The 20,051-nt window shown below is 33.5% G+C and overlaps 1 protein-coding gene across 9 annotated transcripts in view; it reads right to left on the minus strand.

Moving 5' to 3' along the window:
* The window catches only part of C2CD5 (C2 calcium dependent domain containing 5), a 100,808-nt gene that overhangs the window by 8,891 nt on the left and 71,866 nt on the right, over positions 1-20,051 (minus strand). For 8 of the 9 annotated variants that reach the window (XM_047865354.1, XM_047865352.1, XM_047865353.1 and 5 more), the window contains 8 exons: positions 17,171-17,335; positions 13,641-13,781; positions 11,533-11,596; positions 10,657-10,718; positions 10,307-10,405; positions 9,706-9,795; positions 8,926-9,013; positions 7,874-7,960 (listed from right to left, as the gene is read on the minus strand). In XM_047865354.1, the coding sequence (XP_047721310.1) occupies positions 7,874-7,960; positions 8,926-9,013; positions 9,706-9,795; positions 10,307-10,405; positions 10,657-10,718; positions 11,533-11,596; positions 13,641-13,781; positions 17,171-17,335 (796 nt within the window). The remainder of the gene's footprint in view (positions 1-7,873; positions 7,961-8,925; positions 9,014-9,705; positions 9,796-10,306; positions 10,406-10,656; positions 10,719-11,532; positions 11,597-13,640; positions 13,782-17,170; positions 17,336-20,051) is intronic. The other variant, XM_047865350.1, reaches the window with a different exon arrangement.

Raw genomic sequence — 20,051 nt, forward strand, 5'->3', positions numbered from 1 at the left:
AACGAAGTTAAACCTTATACCAAATAAGGTTTGGACAGGTTCTTGCTAATTGGGTGCATGGAAGTATGCATACTCCCTCTCCCCATTTTTATAAGGCAAGTGACCACCAGTTAATACTGCAAAGTGTAGAGTGGCTGACATTCCTCTTACAATACAGAGCTGTTGAATAAATGGGCTAAGTAGGGTCAACAAAATGACTGTGAGGTACCATGCTGTGGGTGTGCCCCTGACCATCATGCCCTCAAGACCGTAGATCTAGACAGGAAGAGTCCTCCCTGATTCAGGATCCTGAGGAGCTTTGGAAGTCCAGGAGGAGATGGAACCCACAGGAAGGAGACTACAACAGAACAGACACTCAGAGGCCTATCACATCTCCAGGGACAGCTAGTTCAGCACTGAAACAGACATGGTGCAGAAGGTGGGACAGCAAATGCCCATCCTAAGCCTCCATATCCCAGGTGGCTCCCAGGGCTCTCCTATGTCCTACGTAGTACAGACTTGTGGGGCAGAGACTTACAGAAAATATACTTGGCCTTAGGAATTCTGTGAAAGCTTTTAAAATGAGGGAACAGGGGTCAAAGCTTTTAAAAAATGTGAAAATTATTAACATGAAATTATCTTCTATAACTCAGTATTATCTGGGTAATAGGAAACTCCCCAGTGAGTAGCAACTACATGTAATTTAATAACAAATGTCCACCAAAAGAGCATGTGGAAAGTATCTGTTACCAGCTCTAAATATCAATTTTAAAAAAAAGAACCAAAGGTACACATTGATCTGTAAAATATTTGTTTTTTTAATGGATAAATAGTATATCTTTGCAAAGACAGACAATAAATCTGATTAAGAGTAGTTGCCTCGTGAAAAGGTAAATGAATGGAGAAGGGGGAGCTAGATTTTGGACTATTTGATTTTTTCATAAGATTTGAATGTTTCACTGTGTACATTTATTACTTTTCCCAAAAAATTTTTACAAACGGTGGAGAAGGGGGGGGGAAGAGCAAGGGAAAATGTCTATTCCCTACCTTCATATATGTATGTATTGAATTAAAATTTAAGAAAAAAAAAAGTTTTTAAATTGCAGATATTCTTAAGGGAAAGGTTAAGGGAGATGATTTTTGATCTCAGTTCAGGACAGCAGGTTCACCCAACATGCTTGCCAAGATCTTAATTTTTCTCACAGAAAAAAGGCCCAAGATGATGTGGTCCAGGGAACAGGTGATCAGCACCTCAGACGTTTGCACACCTCAGTTATCTAAGGACCTCAGATTCTCAGTCACTCTGCTCCTCTAATTACAGTTTGGCTTTCAAGGTAACAGGCTTTTCAAAAGAGAAGGTACTACAGATATCAGTTATCTGGCTCACTGGCAAACTAGCAATTCTGGTGAAAAAGAAATAAACACATATGCAATCTCTAAGCCAATACTTAAAAAAAAAAGAGAGAGAGAGAACATATTTCACATTCAGGAGTAGAAATCTTAATTAAAATCTTTTGAGATTTGTTGAGTAGCTAATGCCCATTGCCAGCCATTTGTATATTTGTCTACATGTGAAAGTCTCTGCTCCACATGTGAAAGAGTTTGAGACAAACACTTCTTATGTTAGGTATCCCCATTCTAGCTGCAGAAAGTCTCAATGAAGCCACACAGTAGCCCACTTCTCTTACGATTTCCTTTCCCACTGGATACAAAAAAATGATTATTTTGCTTCATTAAAAAGTCACCAGTAAGTGATAACCCTGTTATCCACCCCCCCCCCAATGAACAATCCTAGAAAGTCAGCAAGACAAATAGAAAATAAAGTTTTATTATTCTCTTAGTACACTACAATTGTATTTAACAAGCCCTTATCAGTGTGGGGCGGGAGACTAACCTAGGTTAAAAGCAGTTGAGTGAAAATGAGCATATTGATGACAACAGAAAATAATGTGACAAGGACTCTTTCTCCCTCAATTATACATGCTCCAATGCTTCTGAAGTTTGAGACTTCTTCCATTCTCCTAAATAACTTGTCATAACCAAGGACAAAGATATCAGCTGGCGATGATAAAGCTCTACAATGATCAATAACTCTTCTGACAACTTATTCACATTAGAATCTACAAATCATCTTTGCTTTGAATAATTAAAAAATACTTGAGATAATCTTATCTGGTCATCTTAAGGAAATTACCAAAACTAAAAAAAAAGGCCCTGAAACTTATGAAGATTCTCTGGCAGATTAAAAAATATGTAATCTGGAATGCCTGGTTGGCTCAGGCTCAGTCAGTAGAGCAAGCAAGTCTTAATCTCAGGGTTTGTAAATTCAAGCCCCATGATGGGCATGGAGCCCACTTAAAAAAATTCATATGCAATCTGAAGTCTTTAAAAATGTCTGCTTTATTTAGCTATTTAAACATTCTTAGTTTTAAGTTATTATGATCAAAATTTCATTTTATGTCTCTTTCAGCATTTCTGTCACTCTATAATATACTGATTAGCTATATCCTATAACTATAAAATCTGGCTTAATGACTGAGTTAAATAAGACAAATTATGTGTATAAACATTCAGTAGAAACCTTGTCCATAATGATATTCAAATACTGGTGGATTGATAATGAAATTGCCATATTATAGCTAAAAGATATTTAAAGCACAGAGAAAAATATAAATAGCTTCAATTTGGAGAGTCCACTATGGGAAAAACTCGACTACTATCATAATATGTACATTAGATGACAAAGACAATTAGCTTCTCTATTTGGATCATTAAAGCTTCCACCTTGTACAATTAAAGGAGTGCAACAGCCTAAACAACCTGTCTTCTTTAATGCCCATTTTCTGTTTTCCTGCCTGTTTCCAGGCATTCACTTCTCCCCTCCGTCCCACCCTTTATATCTTCTCTTCTAAATAACCCAGTAACCCAGTTCCATTTTCTTTGCTGTTTACTCCCTCTTCCGCAAACTCTGGATTTCATTGAACTCAAGCTGCCTTGAAGAAGCAAAGATTCCTTATCCCTACTTCTCCATCAATTCTCTTTCCTTCCTTCTTTCCCATATCTGGGATGAGTTTCTCATATATTTTCCACTCTGCAGTTTCTCTTTTCCTCTCAATCTCCTTCCCCTCAGCATCTCTCTCCTTTCAGGACCTCCCACTGATGGTTGGGGCCATCAACAACATGGAGAACTTCAGTGTTTGGTACTGTTGCTACCATTTGGTTATAGTGACAAAATAGATTTTAAAAAGAAAGAAAAAACAGACATGCAATGAATTGTTAATACATAAAGATATTTTTAGTTAGTGTAAAGAACTATGTAATAGTTGTAAGAATTTAGAACCATTAGTTGGCAGGATAAAATAAAAGCTAACTTTGTAGTTTTTATAGGGTTATATTTCAAATGGCTAGTTTAAAGTAATGTGAGGCAAGTCATTTAATTTAAAAAATTAAACTATCTTCTAAAATCAAATTTGTCTTAACAAAGAATAACCCTTATAGCCTCAATAAAAGTAAACATTAAAAAACTTCAAATGTGAATATCTAACTATGGAGTACAATGTATTGAGGATATAAACCAACTTGTTTTTTTTATACCGAAATCCAGAATTTGACCTCTGCTTGTCACATTAATCAGCAGCTGCTTAATGCAAAGAGTACTCTCCTGCCAGACTATAGCTTATGCCACTGAACATGAGGCTTTCCTCCCAGCACAAAGCAAAATGAAAGCAGGATCAAGTTAGGTACAAAAGACTTTTCTTCTATACAATTTCATCTGACAGTACATAAAAAACTAAATTTACCTAACCTTTTAAAAGCCTTAAACTCTCATAATTTTAATGAAAACTATTATCTTATTATAAACCTATAAAGTATTTGAAATATATTTATAGTGGCATATGATTCACATACATTTATCTGAGATCTTAAGAACCACAGTATGGTACCTAATATATTGAGATGTAGGGCTTTAGACATATATCAAAAATAATTTGCTAACCTTTTATAAAAAGTATATGCATAAAATTTTTGAGATTTTCTACAGTCTGTAAGAAAAATCCTACTGATTTTTTTTTTTACCCAGATTACTTTCACTTAGATTCCCCATTGTTACTGTATTTGTTCTATCCTTTTATATATAAATTCATTTATATATAAATATATAGACTAATTTATATACATATAAATATACATACACATATGTGTGTGTGTGTGTGTATATATATATATATGTGTATATATATAAAATGGTCTCTTAAAGCCATTTCATAGTGTAAAAGTAAATATTTAGAAAACTAAAGTATAGATACTAATGATGAAGAAAAAACATTATGAGAGTGGTATAAAAAATTTGCCATTCTTTTTCTCATAATACAGCCTCATGTGAATATAAGTAATTTATGTTGATGGCACATCATCTATGTTCCTCATAATATTCATCAAAGAATTTTGATGACCTCCACATGATAATTTCCTGGAATAAATTACTCAGGCTCAGCACCTTTTAAAATTTCAAATCAGAAAATCAAGATACCTAGCAAGGTAATCAAACCGGCCATAAATTTGAGACCTACATCAAACTATTTTGTTACCCTGAGAAATAAAACCAAATATAACAAAATATGAAAGGACAAAAATGAACATGGATGGACAATTCAGGCCCAGGCTTACTCTACACGGTGAATTAGATTAGGATACACATAATTGAAGCATATTTTCTTCACATAATATTCACTCATTTTTCAGTAACACAAAAAGGAAAGGTTTATCTACAAGTTAAAAGATGGAAGTATAAATAAATATGCTGTGCATAGCTCTTGAAACTACTCTGTCGACATACAAGAAGTAACGATTTTTAATAAATTGCCCTGTCTGTAATAACATGAAAAATTAAATTAAGTAAAACTTGATATTAAACTTAAAATGAAGCTTAATAAAGTTTTCAGAATTTAAAAAAGGGAAAAAGCTCCATCAGCTTAGCTAACTGACCTTAACAAAAGTATAAAAACCATAAAACTATACATTTACTTATTTATCAATATTAGTAGTCGACTTTTAAGCCTCTTGTGGTTGCATATAAGAAAGTCAAGAAGTTTTTGGGCTTTTCCTAGCACTCTTTATTTATTTTATTCCTAGAACTCTTTACCTTTCTCTCTCTTGCCTGTTACTTCTAAATTGCTAAGCTTAACTTTTGCCAGATATTTCTATTCTCTATTTAAAACTTCCCTTCACGTTACAATGCTCAATTACTACTTTCATGTATTACACTCTATTATTCCACTCTTCAGACCTTTTCAAAACCCATCCTATCCTCAAATCTTCCAAAATACTTTGTGATAACTTCTTCAAGTATATTTAGTATAACCGATGTCCTCCTGAAAAGACTTGAGGAAGCAGAGACAATAAATAAGCATGCAACAGAAACGACACTTACAAAAGTATTCACATAAAGGCACTACTAAACTTTTTAGTAGTTACTGATGATTCTAAAATGTAATATTCAAGGAAAAACACATAGTTTTTGCACATAGTTTTTGCAGTTAAGTACTTAGTATAAAAGTTTCATATATGTTAGTATTAGATGTGATGCTACTAAACATTATGAAGATGATGATGATGGCAGCATGATCTGATTCGGTGGTTTTCAAACGTTTTGAAACTCTTTCTTACAAAAAAATCAGATACAGAAAATCGGTAAGTAAAAGCATTACTGAATCGAAGCTGCTCTAGTTCAGAGGTAGCGGGTCCAGAGACCTCCCCTCCCCTCACTCCCTGCCCACCCTGCCTCCTAGAAGGCCATGAAGCACCTATGAAGAAACTCCATGGTTTGGAGAAGTTGAACTTAAAAATTATTAATTTAATAGATTTGAAGCTATTCGGAAATTTTTAATTTAACTTAATTCGGAAATTTTTAATTTAACTTAATTCGGAAATTTTTAATTTAACTTAATTAAACATTAGCCTCTGATTTTGATTAATTAGCTTTTGATTTATGTTTTTAATAACAGGAACATGTTAATTATTGAAGAACCATTTGCTATAGAAACCCAAGGAATGAGAGTTAAAGGCTAGAGAGAATATTAATCCTTTCACATCTTGCAGATGAGGAACTGAGGCTTAGTTGGCTTATTAGAGGTTAACCGGCCCAAGTTCTCACACTTGATCAGTCGCAGAACTGAGAAGAGAACCCAGGTCTGCTACTTTATTACTCCACTTTAGGGCCCCTCTCCACACTCCCTGAAATGAACTGCAATGTTTTAAGTACTGTTCAGATATGACTTATTCTACTCAAATTCTTCTTTCCTCATTCTACAAAGTATCATTTGTACAAAATAGACTCATGACGCCAACAAGCACTAGTTTTAATTACCTTTGAAAACTTTGAAAGCTACTGCAGAAACTGCAAGTTATCAATATAGATACGAAAAATTGAAAGAATTTAAATCCAATTTTCTTCAGAAATCAGTAACTACTAACAAGGTAAAATTGAGCTAAAGGAACCCCATATCCACAAGTATATATTCCTATAGATTGCCAATTGATCAAATCTTTTTGTTGTGATTACATTTTTGGTTTTGGTTCCCCCTCCACACCCCACCCCACCCACTGCAGGGTAAGGATAAACAAAATGACACCTAAAAGTGATTTGAACTAACCCTGTGGCTAAATACAAGTTTCCTGTACAAATAGGTGTTTTAAAAAAAAATTCTATCTAGTCAGTACAAGGAAGATTCTTCACAGTTCTTTTTGTTCTGGAAGCTATATTTAATTGATAAATCTGAACTCAGATTATCTTTGGATTTGATTTTTCCTCTCTCTTCTTTCAAGGAGTTGAACTATGCTAAAATTCTCTATGGAGTTCTAAAGTAGAATTTTAACTTAAACAAGAAAGAGGACCACAGTTACCATGTTAGAAAGTTCAGAATCTGAAAGGAGCTTATCTTTTCATCTTCAAAATATGAGACAAGATCTATTTATCTACATAGATAAGCAGGCCTAGTGATTTAGTAAAGACTCTATATGCAATGTGAATATAATACTATTCTGTATTATAACTAATTGGTATCATATGAAATAACTGATAAGTACAAATCATTTAAAAATTTCTCTTGCATTATAAAATGTAAAAATTAGAAAAGCCAATTTTGTTTGAAATAACAAATGCATCACTTCTCAGAATAAAAACCTATGAAAAAACAGAAACTACACTTACTGTATATGTAATGCTATAAAATAAGGTATAGTAATTCTGAAAATTCTTGTAATAAAAATTGCCCTGAAATCAGAAGAGAAATAGAAAATACTACCTCCCATTTTTCTCCAAAGATTGTACAGATCTATGTAGATGTATTGCTATTAAGAAAGCATCATTTTGCATTTGAAAATATGGCAGTACCTTTTAAGCACATAACAACGTTCCTCAATAATAACCAAGACACTCAAAAGACAGCTCATCCCTTTTTTACTTATACTACCCCCACCTAAACCTCTCCACACACCTTCTGAAGAAAATAAGTATTTTATTATCCATAAAATGTAAACATTTTTGAAAAGATTCAATCGTTGCTGGAAAAAAACCTTACCAGATAGTATCAATATATCATGTGTGAGTAGTTACTTAGGGAAATACAGATTTCCGAAGATAAAACTTTAATACATTTGAAGTATAAGAATGGAGTATCACATGAAAAATTACCTTAATAATTTATGATGAGATTACTTGAGAAATTAAAATATGAGGAATATTACTCTCTCCCCTGTACAAACATGAAGAAACAGACCATGAGGGAATGAAGAATAAATCTTCATCTCAAGAGTAAGTAAGACTGCCTACAATGAAGAAGTAAAAGGAACGAGAAACTAGGATTTGTGTTCGCATTTCCCTCATTTAACCAACCTTTAGCTGGTGGAAAAGGATGAGAAGGAAGCGAATCTGAACAGAGCTCCAGTGGAAACTGCAGAAGTTCTTCATTATCTGTAGAGGCTTGAGAGGCAAGAAAAACACTAGTTATTTAGTAATGATCTAGTATTAATTTTTTTTAATTAAGAATCTGGGATAATATATATTTCCCCCCAATCCAATTTATTCTTGTTATTTTCTTTTTGGTTTCTCCCATAGAAACCCTTCACCTGCATAATGTTGAGAGATGCTCTCTTCCCTGCTAGGACTGTTGTGAGATTTAGAAAAACTCCTAAGTATAAATCTCTTAGCATATAATAATAAGAACTCAATAACAAATAATAGCTCCACAATTATTATTCTACTTTTTGTACCATACTAGTTCTATGATACTTAAAACAGTTATTTTCTATCTTCTTTGATAAATATCTGAATGCAATCGTTTAATACATCTGTTTGACATTAATTCATACTTTGCATGTAGAATGTAATCACCTTTAAAAATTTTAGACTAACCATGTATATTTCATTTAGCCAGGTAAGTCCTTAAAGTTTAGAAAGCATACTATTTCCCTGTCCTTTTTTTCAGAACACATAGCAGTTTTTAATAATGAGTTTCTTTGGAATATATTAAGGATGGTACTTCCTAAATTTTACTGGATAAAGGACAACTCTGAGAATCTGCTGGATACCAGGGAACCTTTCTTGAGAAGAATACATGATGTTTACTATATCAGTAGGTTCTCAGATGCCTTGAGGACCTCCCCAAAGACTCCAGGACAGAAATCACAAAATTTCTGCAGAATTAATATACTATAACCTAAGCCTAAAAAACAGCAGCATTCCTTATGGAAATAAATACCAGTGAACCACCTATTCATGTGTGAAAAATACCAAGTCAATCACATTCTTCTTATCCACCACGTTATAAAGATAGAAAAAGTGACGTATCTCTTCTTCAAGAAAAAAGTCATTTATTTAATCTACCTTTTTCACTGAACTATAATGTAGACAAACATGAACTATGCTCCCATCCATCACAGGTTTACCTCTTTGCAATGACTTTTCAACATGTGTTTTTGTGGTCTGTAAAGCCTGATTTTTGTCAAAAGTTATTGCAACTGCTGTGACTGTAACCTAGAATTACAGAAACAACGTGATTAGCAAACTAATCATTGCCACAAAAAGTTTCTCACAAACCTTCTTCAGTAGCATGGAACAATTTATACTAACTGGCTAACTTGCTTTTCCTGGTTAAGACTCTCAACCAGAATTGCCAATAACTATTCAGATATTCAGACTACAACTGAGTCTGACATGTGTACCTAAACCTAGATATTCCTGCAAGAGCTCAAGTACCTTCTCTAAAATATGGGGACAGGAGAAATCCCACATAAGTACACATTCTATGCTAGCCATATGATTCTACCTTTGGATTACTAGAGTTCAGAAAAATAAAACATACATGGACTGATTCATTCTAATATGTTTAAAAATATTATAAAGCAAAATCCTTTATACTTATTCACTTATGGCAGGTTTATAATATTAAAACAGATCAGATAAAAGCTAGAATTCTTCTTCAATAATAATTGAAACTTGGGGTGCATGGGTGGTTTAGCCGCTTAAGTGTCCGACTCTTGGTTTCAGCTCAGGTCACAATCTCATGGTTTTGAGTTCGATCCCTGCATCAGACTCTGTGCTGACTGCACAGAGCCTGCTTGGGATTCTCTCTGTCTCCTTCTCTCTGCCCCTCCCCTGCTTGTACTCTCTTTTTTAAACTAAATAATTAAACATTTAAAAAAATAATAATAATTTGAATCAATTACCTGTATTAATTCATCTTCAGGCAGAGATACTGTAAAATTTACATGGCAAAGGCAGCAGGGGATCATAGACCGTAGTTTAAAATACAGGCTCTACACAATAGGAAATATTAGTAATATCATTTCTTTTGATTAAAACATTTTTAAAAACTGATTTTTCACCACACACTGCATTATGGCAAAAGGGACATTTAAAAGAGTAAAACAAAGCTGGTCCACTTGTTTTGTGTATTCTTACATTAAGAATATTATTTTAAATATTTAAGCAGACAATAAGATTTAATCATAATAACCAATAAGTCATAAAAAGTAATATAGGAAAAAAGCCTTTTTAAAAATTTATGTATATACAATAGATTCATATGAAGCTTAAAACTATGAAACAACTTAAAATATATGTCATCAATAGTGTGGCATAGTAAGATGGAGAGGACAACTTTAGCATTTTACCAGATGACAGAGTTAAGATTAAACTAGTATGTAAATGAAAATAATTTGGCCCACAACTGTGTAAGATATTCCAGACAACACATACACTTTCCTTTTTTAATTTCATAATTCTTAGGAGTTTTAACTAAAATATAGTTAGTCAAAAGATTCATACCTTGAGCAAATTTTCACAGAGATCATTAAAGTTCTTATTAAGGGCTTGATTAGTCAGGTTAAGGCTGCTTAATCGGATTACTCTTACTGATGTGAACATCTAAATATGGGGAGATATAATAGCATGTCATTTAATATTTTTAACTAAATAGTGCAACAGTTGATAAAACTGCCAAATAATGAATAATAAATAATGTAGTATGAAAAGGGCTAATCCAAAAAAAAAAAAAAAAAGAAAGGCTAACATTTTAATTGCAATAAGGAGGTCAAAGAAAAAGCATATATTAAGAAGGAACTCGCTAAAATCACATACATTGTATTTGTTTAAAATTGTGAAAGGGAAAGGTTTACCTGTATTTCTGATGTCCAATTGTTTATACCAGGCATAATTTCTGTATTACAACTATAAAAGCCTGTTGAAATAAATCATAGTTAAACTATATGATAATGCTTCATCTATTTTTATGTTAAAGAGTAACATTTTTCAATTATCACATGGAATTCTAACTATAAGATCCATTTATTCTTTTTTCTAAAATACTATACCTTCAGTAGACTTTAGACCATCTCAATAAATTATCAGTTTGGTTTCTTTTTTTTTTAATGTATGACCATAAAAGGATTAAAAATCAGTTCACCTAAATTTTTGTGGTTCTTTCTTTTTAAGATTTTATTTTTAAGTAATTTCTACACCCAGTAGGGGGCTCGAACTTAAAACCAGTATCAAGAGTCACATGCTCCCACGTGCCTGGGTGGCTCAGTTGGCTGAGTGTCAGATTCTTGATTTCGGATCAGGTCACGATCCGAGAGTCATGAGATCGAGCCTCACGTCAAGCTCTGGGGCTCCACACTGAGCATGTAACCTCCTTAGGAATTTCTCCCTCTCTCCTCTCTCTCTCTCTCTCTCTCTCTCTCTCTCTCTCTCTCTCTCTCTCTCTCTCTTTCTCCCACTCTTGCTCTCTTTCTCCAAAATGAAAAAAACAATTTTTTTAATAAAAAAAGAGTCACATGCTCTACTGACTGAGGCTGCCAGGTGCCCCCTTAGTTCACCTAAGTTCTAACACAAATATTTTTAAAGTATGTTTTTAGCCTTGGAGAAGCAAAGCACATGATAGGATGTGACACTGATAAAACCTTTAAAATAAAGTTACTACTGTAATAATTATGAACTAAAATACTGATACGTAAAACTAGTCTCATCTCAAAAGTAAAGTTTCTTCCACTCACCTGAAGGGGGAGGAACATCAGTAAGCAGAGAATGTACATCTTCCATAGCATCTGTGTCATCAATCTGAAAATAAAGATTTGAACTATTATGTAAGTATAAATACATAGTAATTTCAAACTTTAAAAAAAGAAAAAAATCATTGTTTTTATTACTTACTAAATAGAAAATATAAGAATCAAGGAAAAGTGGAGCTATTTTTTCCTAAGTTAAAATACAAAACTTGAAAAAGAAAGTTCTGATATCTGTAAATTTCTCCACAATAATTATTATAAATACTTCTAAAAAAATATTTCACATTATAAAGTATATTCAATTAAGAAAAAGACAGCCTTCTATTAAGCCTTTATGAGGCATGTTTCAAAAAGCTTACAAAGATACATAAGCAATTATTATTTCTATTTTTATTAGCTAATAAAGAACAATTTCAAAAAAACAGGATATTTCGCCTTAAATACAAAACTGCTTTAAAATTGAACTATATAGGGATAAAAAAAAACTGAATTATATAGGGATAAAATTTAATAAATAAATAAATAAATAAATAACATTGACTTACATAGGGATAAATTTAAAGGCACATCTAAAAAAATAACTCCAAACCCCATTTCTCTTATATCACAATATTTCATTGTGAATAATTAATAGTGAAAATATCCAGCTAAACAAAGACTGACATTCATCTGCACGTTGGGAGTCTGACTCTCACACACTTCAATTGTCCCCTCACATTATCCTTGAAACTTCAAGAACCATTTTTAAACTTTACTTTAGAGACCCACTGTCATGGCCATACCTCAACTCGCTATTCCCCAAAACATTCCACCCCAGATCCAACTACAGTGTCCTGTCTGTTCCTTCTCTTACTTCATGAATCTGCACCTTGTTCTCAGTTCTGCACAGATCTAAAGCACTTTTGTTCTCTACTTAGCCAGGATCCAAGACCAGAAAGATCAATAAATGCTCCAGATCAAACTTCAGGTAATGCTAAGAATCACCTGAAGAGTAAGATTCTTGGGCCCTACCTTGAAATTTTCATTTACCAGGTCTGAAGTGGGCCCCCAGAACTTGCATTTCTTCTAAGATCCCAGATGGTGCTGATGCTATAGGTAGTCACAGCACACCTGGAGTGACACTACTCCAAACAGTACCCTGGAACCTTTTACCTCCTTAGCCTGACGTATTCTTTCACCAACCTCCATTTTTTTTTTCATTCTCAGACTGTAGAAAAATATGAGAAACAGGCACACATCCATACAGTTTGAGTGTTCTACAAATTAACACCCTCGCCTTAGTTCAGGCTTGTGCATCTTCCATGGCTGACATCCTGATCACATTCATGGGCATTGTTCTAGATTCTTCAAACTTCCAAACTCATCCCAACACAATCTACCATCAGCTTCCTGCTTTACTAAAATAAAGGCATCTGATTTTTTCTCTCAACTGGCACCTTTCTAGAACATTTCTGTGTATCCTCATTTATTTTCCTTTCCTTCAATATCAAAGGAAGACCATCCTTCAAAGCTAACCATTTACAGAGGAGGGCAGAGAGAACAGATTTGCGAGGGAGGAAGCCCCATATATCTTCTGTGTCACATTTATCCTCCAGGAAAGTTCTGAGTGTATTTTCATAACCAAAGTTCAATTATACCTTCTGAATTCAGTAAGAAAACACTACACTCAGAATTCACAGTACTTATCATATTACATGTAAAAAGGATACAATTATAATAACATGTTATAACACATGAAGCAAGTAGATAATAATTATAGTAAGTGAAAGAACAGCATTTTAATTTCTTATTTAAATTCATTCAAGTTTACAAAAATAGCTCCAATATCTATCATTACTATTTTAAATTTTAGCATCATTTTATTTTAACCCATCCATTAATTTTTCCAGAATCACCTGCATTACTGTATCTGGTATTGAACAAAAAATACATTACCAAGTTCTGATATTTTCAAGTCAATGGTCATTTCTGTAATAACATTTTTAAATGGATTTATAGCAGTTGTAATAATACAAAATCACATCAATTTAGGATCCGATTGTAAAAAATGTACACCTCATCTTCCAAAAACCTTAATTAATTTAATGTAGTAATACCTCCAAAACAAAAGCATCTTTTTTCCCATGTGAAAGGTCCAATTCTGTAACTTCATCAGAGCTTTCTGACTGAGATCTTAAAAGTCTTGAGCGCTGTCTAGGTTCCGGGATGGGTGACCCTATAATCTCTTCGGATATCTCCTGAAAGAAATATAATTGCTTTATATCACATAAGACTGTCTTTTTCAGCTCTGGGGTTATTTTGTAAACTGTAGTCTTTTACTTCTTTCTTTTTACTTAAGTATAATAGGAATATAACATTATATTGACTTCAGGTATACAGCATAATGATTTGGTATTTGTACACTTCAGTTTGGTTTTAAATTTTTATATTAATAGATAAATATCTGTGGAGAAAAAAATCTGCAAAATATATTCACACTCTATATTTAATTATAACTTTTATGACTAATTAACCTTTTAGAGAGTACATGGATATTTCCTTTTATCACTAGTAGCCTTGATACACTAATCCTTATATAACCATACACGACTGTTATGGACATAGCAGCGCAACACTGACATCTAGTGTATAGAGAGGACACCACAACGAGTAGGGAATCGGCAGCCCATCCAGTTCATGTAGTATTTTCTACCCAATATTTAAAAGACTGAACAGTCCAGAAATCATTAAAAATGTAGTTCTCCAGATGAATTCTAACCTTTTATATCTTTTCTTATTCAGTGGTAATTTTTCAAAGTGTCACATAATAAAATGAGGAATATGATAAATGTGTGTATGTGTGTGCAGACATAATACATAATATTATGCAGGGATTTGCTGTACAACTTGTAAGCTAAACAAACTGGTAGCTACAACAACAATCTTTTTTGAGGTCAGTGTATGGTGCAATCCTATATGGGTCTGCAAGCTCTCACCTACTGTATAGCCAAAGATCAGAGGTAACCAGAGGTTCTAAATATCTGTTGGCTATAAGGACTATCAGGAGAGTGTGAATATGTGAGCACAAATAGAAAAGGCTTAGCCTATTGCTGGCATAACAGAGCTATGTTTTTTAAAAAACAAGGAATATAAGAAAATTTTTTTTCAAAATTACAGCTTTAAATGCTCATTGTTAGCACACACCTTACATAAGACTACCACCACACTTTCATAATAGCTACCTATAGAGTAATTTCACATTCATATCTCTTATTTGTACTCCAAATTAACTTGCCCTGTATAAATTTGACAGGGTTCCTATTATAATGACCACACAATGTGAAAGAGTTGCAGTTCAGAGGTAAAGCAGTTTGCTCAGGTTTGAAAACTAGTTTAAGCGATGAACCTATCTAGATCAGTTCTTTTGCTCTGAGTACAATGTTCTTCTCTTTGTAATGTTTTTAGTAGTTTAAAATTTGGTTATGCCTCTGCTCACTATGTCCTGGACCTAATAAAAGCAACTATCTGGTATTTAATGTATCTTAAATTTGTAATGAGGTTCCACCACGGGTACCTATGGTATTTTGACACCTTTAGTTGACTGAATTTTCTCCATTTTAAGTGGTACTACATCCCCGCAATAGAAAGATTTTTCAATATTGAGGGAAAAAAAAGCGTATTCACTGCAGCAGGAGCTACCTTCATAAGAGAAGAAACACACTGTTTCACATTTTCAGTGTGGGCATACATTGTCTTAGAAACTGAAAAGACAAAATTGTAATATAAGTGAGTAGTGGCCTACTACACTGACTTCATCAAATTCCGAGAGGTTATGCTGAAAGACTCTAAGGTATTCATTCACTATCTGAAATAGGAGAGACATATTAGAAAATCCATTAAGTAGTCTTTTGTGAAATATGGTCCTTTTCAACACATGAAATCTGTATAAGATGAAATTTTAAGAATTATAACAGATTTATTCCCTCTAAAATGTACTTCTAAAACAGAAGTTCAATAAATATTTATTGAATAGATGAAGTGAGTTAATTCACATTTTCTAAATATGTCTCTGACTTTAAAAGGCTCACATTATTAAAGAAAGACATGTAAAAAGTAAGTGCAGTAATATGTAACAGGCCCTATGACAGAAGCACATACAAGTACAAGAAGAATATAAAGGAGGAGGGGTCAATTCTTTCTGTGAGAGGTCAGGATGGAAGTACTTAGTTGATAAATACCATTAAGCAAAAGAATTCAGCTTATATCATGGAGCCCTAACATAAAGCTCTGCAAATCATTCTCCCCAACAGGCATAAACACTCTTAGAAAATGTTCAAATATCAAAGCAAAATTATAAAAAAAAAAAAATAATGTACTGCAAACAAGCAGTAAAGTGTTGTGCAGAAAGCTTTTATAGAGGCTATGTAAGTATTAATATACTAACACACGAATTTTCTCAGTAAATTTAAAGAAGCTCTACGTTAGCACTGCTCAACAGAAATATAAAGCAAGTCACAGGTAATAAAAAGGAAATAAAATAAATTTTAATAAAATATTGTACTTAGTTCACTATATCCAAAAGATGACATTTTCAACATACTACCAATATACAAAACACTCATGAGATACTTTACATTCTTTTTCATAGTAAGTCTTCAGAATCCAATGTGTATTTTATACTCACAGCACATCTCAATTCAGACTACACACACTAAGTGCTCAACAGCCACATGCGACCAGTGTCTACCACACTTAGCAGTGTAGCTAGTTGTAGGTCATACCTTTAAAATTCTTCCCAGCTTAACAACTTTGCTAGAAAGCTGTAAGTCAGAAGCTAGAATACAGATCACTGTCCCAGACAACCAACCAAAATTTGATAGTGTGTATAAAATCAAATAATAAAAACCACAATAATAATGTTGTTATCTAAATACTTTCCTTTTGCAGAAGTATTTCATTATCAGAGACTCATAAAGACAAACAGATTCATTCTAACTCAAACATTTCTTTCTTTCAATTCAGACCCTGGCTGTAAGGCATCCTCAGAGAAGGAGGCCCTGTGAAACCTACTGCAAACCTGGTATAAAAGACTGATTACAGAAGTGACTGGTAGGAAAATTCTCAAAAAGAAGCAAAAAGTGAAAAATGGTGTATCTTTCACATTTTTATCATAGATAAGCAATCTTTCTTTTCACTAAAAATGAACATTTAAACCATTTATTTAACTGTTCAGCAATATTTATTCAAGAGGCTACTAGGAGGAACTGTCTGGGCCTCAGGAATACAGCCCCGAGGGGGCCTCATTTTACTAGGAGTAACAAGCAATTAATAGAATCAAAAACCTACTTCTTTGTGTTTATACATACACACACAGAGATAAAAGAAATAAAAAACAGTAAAACACAGAAGGGGGTTAGGGGGTATCAAAAATTGATGGGAGAGTATAATTTTCAAATCAGGCAGTCAGAGTCATCTCCCTAAAAGGAGACATTTGAGCATGAATGCAAAAGGAGGTGAAAAGAACGAGTATTGAGGAGAGCGAAATTCAACAGTGGAAAAAAAAAAAAATGTCCAAAATAAGACAACTCAAAAAATATATTAACTCCTAAACAAGAACTTATTCACAATGTAAATTTATTTTACTTACCGGAGGATTAATTTCATATAATTCTTTATTCTTAGCAATTGTGTCATTTATCTTCTTTTGCATATGAGATATGTGCTGTTCGTAGGAGCCATCATTAGGAGTCTTCCCAGCAATCTGAATACCACCGGGCGTTGGTAAAGCAGCTAAATACACACCTGTGGCCGACTTGTAAAAATTATGGAGAAATAATAAGAAAAAATGTCTAAAGAATAACAGTCCTTAAATTAGGAAAGTTGCCTTTGCCTTACTGGCAAAAAGATCATTAGCATCAATGCATGCATTTGGACATGTTGAAAGAGCACAGAAACATAACTGGCAACAGGAATTGGTTGCTTTTGGTGTGAAACCTGGGTAGGTGGGGACAGCAGTGAAAGAAGGATTTACTTTTCACTGCACTTTAAAATTTTTACTTTATGATTGTAAAAAAATAAGTTGCATTGAAAAACCAGTTTAGAAAAAAAGATTAAAAATTGTTAAAAATAAATTTTTTTCATAAGTGAGTAAATAATTTACCTTTAAAGTGGCAAAAATAAAAGGGAAACTTTTGTAAAGCAAGTGAAGAAACTGAACTTCAGAAAGGATAGGAAACATACTCAAGATCACACTATCAATAAATTTGGAGAAGAGATGTGAATATATTTCTCACTCTAAACCCCAAGAACTTTTCATGATACCACCCTACCTCCATAATTACCAAGAAAGAAAATTTTACTTAATACAGATTTCTTTTAAATATTTAATTGAATGACTATTAATTCCTGACCCTGTAACAATACTACATGCCATCAGTACTAGAAAACTACTAGGGGAAATACAAAACATGATATGTACACACACACACACACACACACACACACACACACATACATACACACCTATGTGCATTTACAGTTAAATATGCTTATATAAGCAAAGCAAAAATATGTAAGTATAAACGTCAAATTGTTAACACTGAAGGAGTGGAATGCAGACAAGAGAAGACATTTCTCTTAAGTCTGGATATTTGTGCATTTTAAACTGTGTGCGTTATTATTCTTTTTAATCAATTGCCAATTTTGTGAAAGTCCATCCTAAAAATGGTATGATACTCTATGATGATGTCTGTGCAGATGAGACTGATTCTCAGAAGCTCTCTCTCCTATTTTGCTCATTAGTGTCCATGACTATGTCTACGACCCAGTCTCTGATGTTCATCCTGCCACATGAAGCCCTAGCACACTATCTCTAGCACATTCTTAACTGTGCTCATGAATGAGACAACAGTTCAGAGTGGTTGAGAACAGACTCTGGAATAAGACAGGCCTGCATTTGAAATCTGGTTCCAGTACATGCAACCATATCACTTTGGACAAGTCTCAATGTATCATAGCATCCGTTTTCTCCTCTTATAAAGATAATATTGCATTCCTTCTGGGGTACCACAGTGCCAGAAACCCAGCAGGCATCAGACATCATCAGAGAGTCCATCAGAGATCAACTATCAAGGAAGCTACTCTTGGGACCTTGAGATTTAAATGCACAGGCTAAACCACAACACAAAGATCAAAATCTCAAACAGTTATAATGAGTGTCACCAGTGGTCAAGAAGGAAAAGATTGGCAAGAAAGAAAGATTTCAGGCAAGCACTGAAAAATTACACCAGCACCACAAGCTAGTTTCCTGGGGCACAACTATCAGAAGTGTTTGATACGGTTGGCACAGTGTTTTTAAATCTTTGAATCTAAATCAAGCTTAGTTCCCATAGATACCCACCAATAACTAGTATTGTGTTCAGGCCAAATTATACATTTGTAATTGCTAAGCATGTGAGTTTTTAGACAAATGAATTATAATGAACACTTTTTTCCCAAGTTGATCTAGATCTCAAATATTTTAATATAAATCAGATTACTTTCATTAATCATTATAAATTTCTCTTGTCAAAAATCATGATTACCTGATTAGTTTATCATCATTGCACAATTATCCCCTACATACAAAAATTTACATATTTGTAAATGTATGAACAGGAAATAAGTTAGCATTTTATCTGCAAGTGCATACTGAGAAAAAACACAAGTTCTATAAATTTCTTAAAATGTTTATGCATGTCAGAAAGATGGCAGAGAATTCCAATTTGAAAAGTGCCAGTATCACAAACATTCTAGCTAGCAAAGTGTCTAAAGTATAACAGGACTTCTATAAATACTGTTAATCAGTTTCTATCTGATCAATATATATTTTGCAGGCATCCAGTTCTCTGGGTCTCAGACTACTTATAAAGACAACTCTTACTTTCCCCACAGACAACTTTCTAGTCAGAACACACTTTGTAAGAAGCCTAGGTGAACATAAAGCTGAGATAAAGAGCTTTCCACCACCTCACAATTTATTAGCACTTAAGAAACACATTCTTTATTGCATATTCTACTGCTGACCGCAGGTGCACATTCAGTATGAAACTTTATTCTCTGTCCAGCAGTAAGCAAGCAGTAAGCAGTGTTTCATATGTATTGCTTTATTTTCTCCATACAACTAAAGATTGTGGTCCTCCCCCTCAGAAGTGATTTTGTCCCCTAAAGGACATCTGGTAATGTCTGGAAACATTTCTGGTTGTCACACTGAAGGGAAGCTACTAGCAACTAGTGAGTAGAGGCCAGAAAGGCTGCTGAGCACCCTAAAATGAACAAGACAGCCCCCTACAACCAAGAGTCTTCCAGTCCCAAATGTTAACAGTGCAGAGAAGAAACCCTGTTAGCAATGCTAATATTTAGCATAAAAAAATAACATATTTTGCACAAAAAGTAATAAAGTCCAGAACAGTGACAACCAACTTAACTAAACAAGCCACACATGATAATTTTTAGAAACTTGACTATTGACATTATGGTCAGAATAGAAA

This window comes from Prionailurus viverrinus, chromosome B4 (assembly GCF_022837055.1).
Source record: "Prionailurus viverrinus isolate Anna chromosome B4, UM_Priviv_1.0, whole genome shotgun sequence".
Taxonomy (NCBI): domain Eukaryota; kingdom Metazoa; phylum Chordata; class Mammalia; order Carnivora; family Felidae; genus Prionailurus; species Prionailurus viverrinus.